General features: G+C 51.4%; 1 protein-coding gene across 1 annotated transcript in view; it reads left to right on the top strand.

The window, feature by feature from the left end:
* Positions 1-1231, top strand: part of EMWEY_00019950 (sodium-dependent transporter, putative) — a gene marked incomplete at both ends in the record, with an annotated part of 1336 nt that extends 105 nt beyond the window's left edge. Inside the window, 2 exons of the mRNA XM_013480274.1 lie at positions 1-660; positions 1115-1231. The exon at positions 1-660 is cut by the window's left edge and continues 105 nt beyond it. Coding sequence (XP_013335728.1) covers positions 1-660; positions 1115-1231 — 777 coding nt within the window. The remainder of the gene's footprint in view (positions 661-1114) is intronic.
* Between the last annotated feature and the right edge of the window lie 1269 nt (positions 1232-2500).

The following is a 2500-nucleotide window of genomic DNA, read 5'->3' as shown; positions in this document are numbered from 1 at the left end:
ACACCTGCTGCTGCTGCTGCTGCAGCAACAGCAGCAGCAGCAGCAGCAACAGCAGCAGCGGGAGAGAGTAGCAGCTCGGACAGCTCCCCTAGCAGCAGCAACAGCAGCAAATCAGATGAGGCACTTGTGTGTCTCTCTCCCTTACCCCAGGCACGTATTAGCAGCAGCAGCAGCCGCAGCAGCAGCAGTATCGGCAGCAGCAGCAGCAGCAGCAAATACCTGTCTCCCCAAAGATACCTTGGCAGGTTCTTCCCCAGCAGCAGCAGCAGCAGCAGCAGCAGCAGCAAATTGCTGGGGGGCAATCAGCGTCCCCTTGATGTAGTAGTGCAGCAATGTATTTATTCCTTAGAAGACAGACCAACCAGCTTGCTGCTGCCCCCTAAGCAGCAGCAGCAGCAGCAGCAGCAACAGCAGCAGCAGCAGACTGCTCAATCTAGATATCGTGTATCTCCCTCTGCATGCACAACAGCAGCAGCAGCAGCAGCAGCAGGAAGAAGAGGAAGAGGAATATGTGCCTTCAGCTGGTCCCGTTTGTTGCCGTTTTCTCGCCAGCAGCAGCAGCAGCAGCAGGAGAAGGAGCTGCAGCAGCAACAGCAGCAGCAGGAGGAAGAAGAAGAGGAGGAGGAGGAAGAAGAAGAAGGAGACAGCCGTGTCTCCTTTGTATTAGCAGCAATAGCAGCAGCAGCAGGAGTTGGATCTATATGGCGTTTTCCTTCTTATTGTTATAGATGGGGAGGAGGTACATTTGCTGCTGCTTATTTGCTGCTGCTGCTGCTGCTAGGTTTCCCGCTGCTGTCCCTAGAGGTCTCCTTATATAATATATTTAGGGGGGGGACAATAAGGGTGCTGCACCTGCTGTCTCCTTCCTTGCATGGTGCTGCTGTATGCATGCTGCTGCTGTCTTGCTGCATCTCTTCTTATTATACTAATTTCTTATCCTGGGGTTGTATCTATTCTGCTGCTGCTGCTGCTGCTGCTGCTGCACTACACCCACAATTACCTTGGGGTGTACGTACACCCGAGATACATTTCTGTGCTGCACCGCAGCTGCAGCAGCAGCACATATGCCAGAGTGTGCATGCAAAAAGATTCTTCTGTACATGGATACCTGCAGCAGCAACAGCAACAGCAGCAGATCCAGCAACAGATCCAGCAGCTACTGCAACAGCAGCAGCAGCAGCAGCAAATGCAGCAGCAAATGCAGCAGCAAATGCAGCAGCAGAAGGTTTAGGGGGGAGATGTGTTGCTGATCCAGAAGCAAAAGCAGCAGCATTCTTTTCTCATGTTGTGCTGCAGCAACCATATCCATCTCCTGCTGCTGTTGCTGCTGCTGCTGCTGCTGATCCTGCTGCTGCTGCAGCAGCAGCAGAAGCAGCAGCAGCAGCAGGAGCAGGACAAGGAGGATTTGCAGGAGAAATGTTTAGTGCTGCTGCCTTCCCTTGGACATCTGTATGCTTGCTGCTGGTATGGGTATTTGTATTCTGCTGCTGCTGCTGCAGCAGCAGCAGCAGGAGAAGAAGGAGAAGGAGGAGCAGCAAGAGGATGAGGTCTGCTGCTGCAGCATTTAGATGGATTGCTGTGCTGCTGCCATCAATTAGTGTGCTGCTTGTTGCTGCATTTGCTGCTGCACTACCAGGAGGAACAGCAGGTTTATTAAAGTTGCTGCATGTAGATCTGCTGCTGCTGCTGCGCAGCAGCGAGCTATGGGCAGCAGCAGCAAGCCAAGTCTTCTTCTCTCTTGGTGTCTTCTTAGGTACAATTAATAGTTTTGCTGCTAGCAGCAGCAAACAGCAGCAGCAGAAGCAGCAGCAGCAGCAGCATAATCCTACAGCTGTTGCTGCTGCTGTTGCTGCTGCTAATATAGTTATATCCTTCCTATCTGCTGCAACAGCATTTGCTGCAGCAGGACATCTTGCCCATCAAAAAGGAACAGCAGCAGCAGCAGCAGCAGCAGCTGCTGCTGCTGCTGCTGCAGCATCTCCCTCTCCTGCTGCAGTAACAACTATAAATGGTGTAGAGATCGTTTCTTCGTCATCCTCAGCAGCAGAAACAGCAGCAGCAGCAGCAGCAGCAGCACGATCAGCAGCAGCAGCAGCAGCAGCAGCAGAATATGAAGGATTAAAATTAGATGGTCCTTCTCTTGTCTTTATATTATACCCAATAATATTTAATTCTTTTTCTTTTTCTTGTGTCTTTTGTCTCCTTTTCTTCTCCTCCTTCTTGCTTCTTGGTGTATATACTGTCTCCTCTCTTGTATATCCAACTATAGAGGCTATACTTGCTGCTCGTTGCTGCAGCAGCAGCAGCAGCAGCAGCAGCAGCAGCAGCAGCAACAGCAGCAGCAACAGCATTACGGACAGCAACACGGGAAGCAGCAGCAATATGATTAACAACGGCAATATTATTAGCAGCAGCAGCAGCACGTGCAGCAGCAGCATACTCAGCAGCAGGAATATAATCAGCAGCAGCAACAGCAGCAGCAGCAGCAGCAACAGGAGAA

The sequence above is a fragment of the Eimeria maxima genome, genomic scaffold (genome assembly GCF_000499605.1).
Source record: "Eimeria maxima Weybridge genomic scaffold, Emw_scaff178, whole genome shotgun sequence".
Taxonomy (NCBI): domain Eukaryota; phylum Apicomplexa; class Conoidasida; order Eucoccidiorida; family Eimeriidae; genus Eimeria; species Eimeria maxima.
This window is presented reverse-complemented; position numbering and strand designations above follow the sequence as displayed.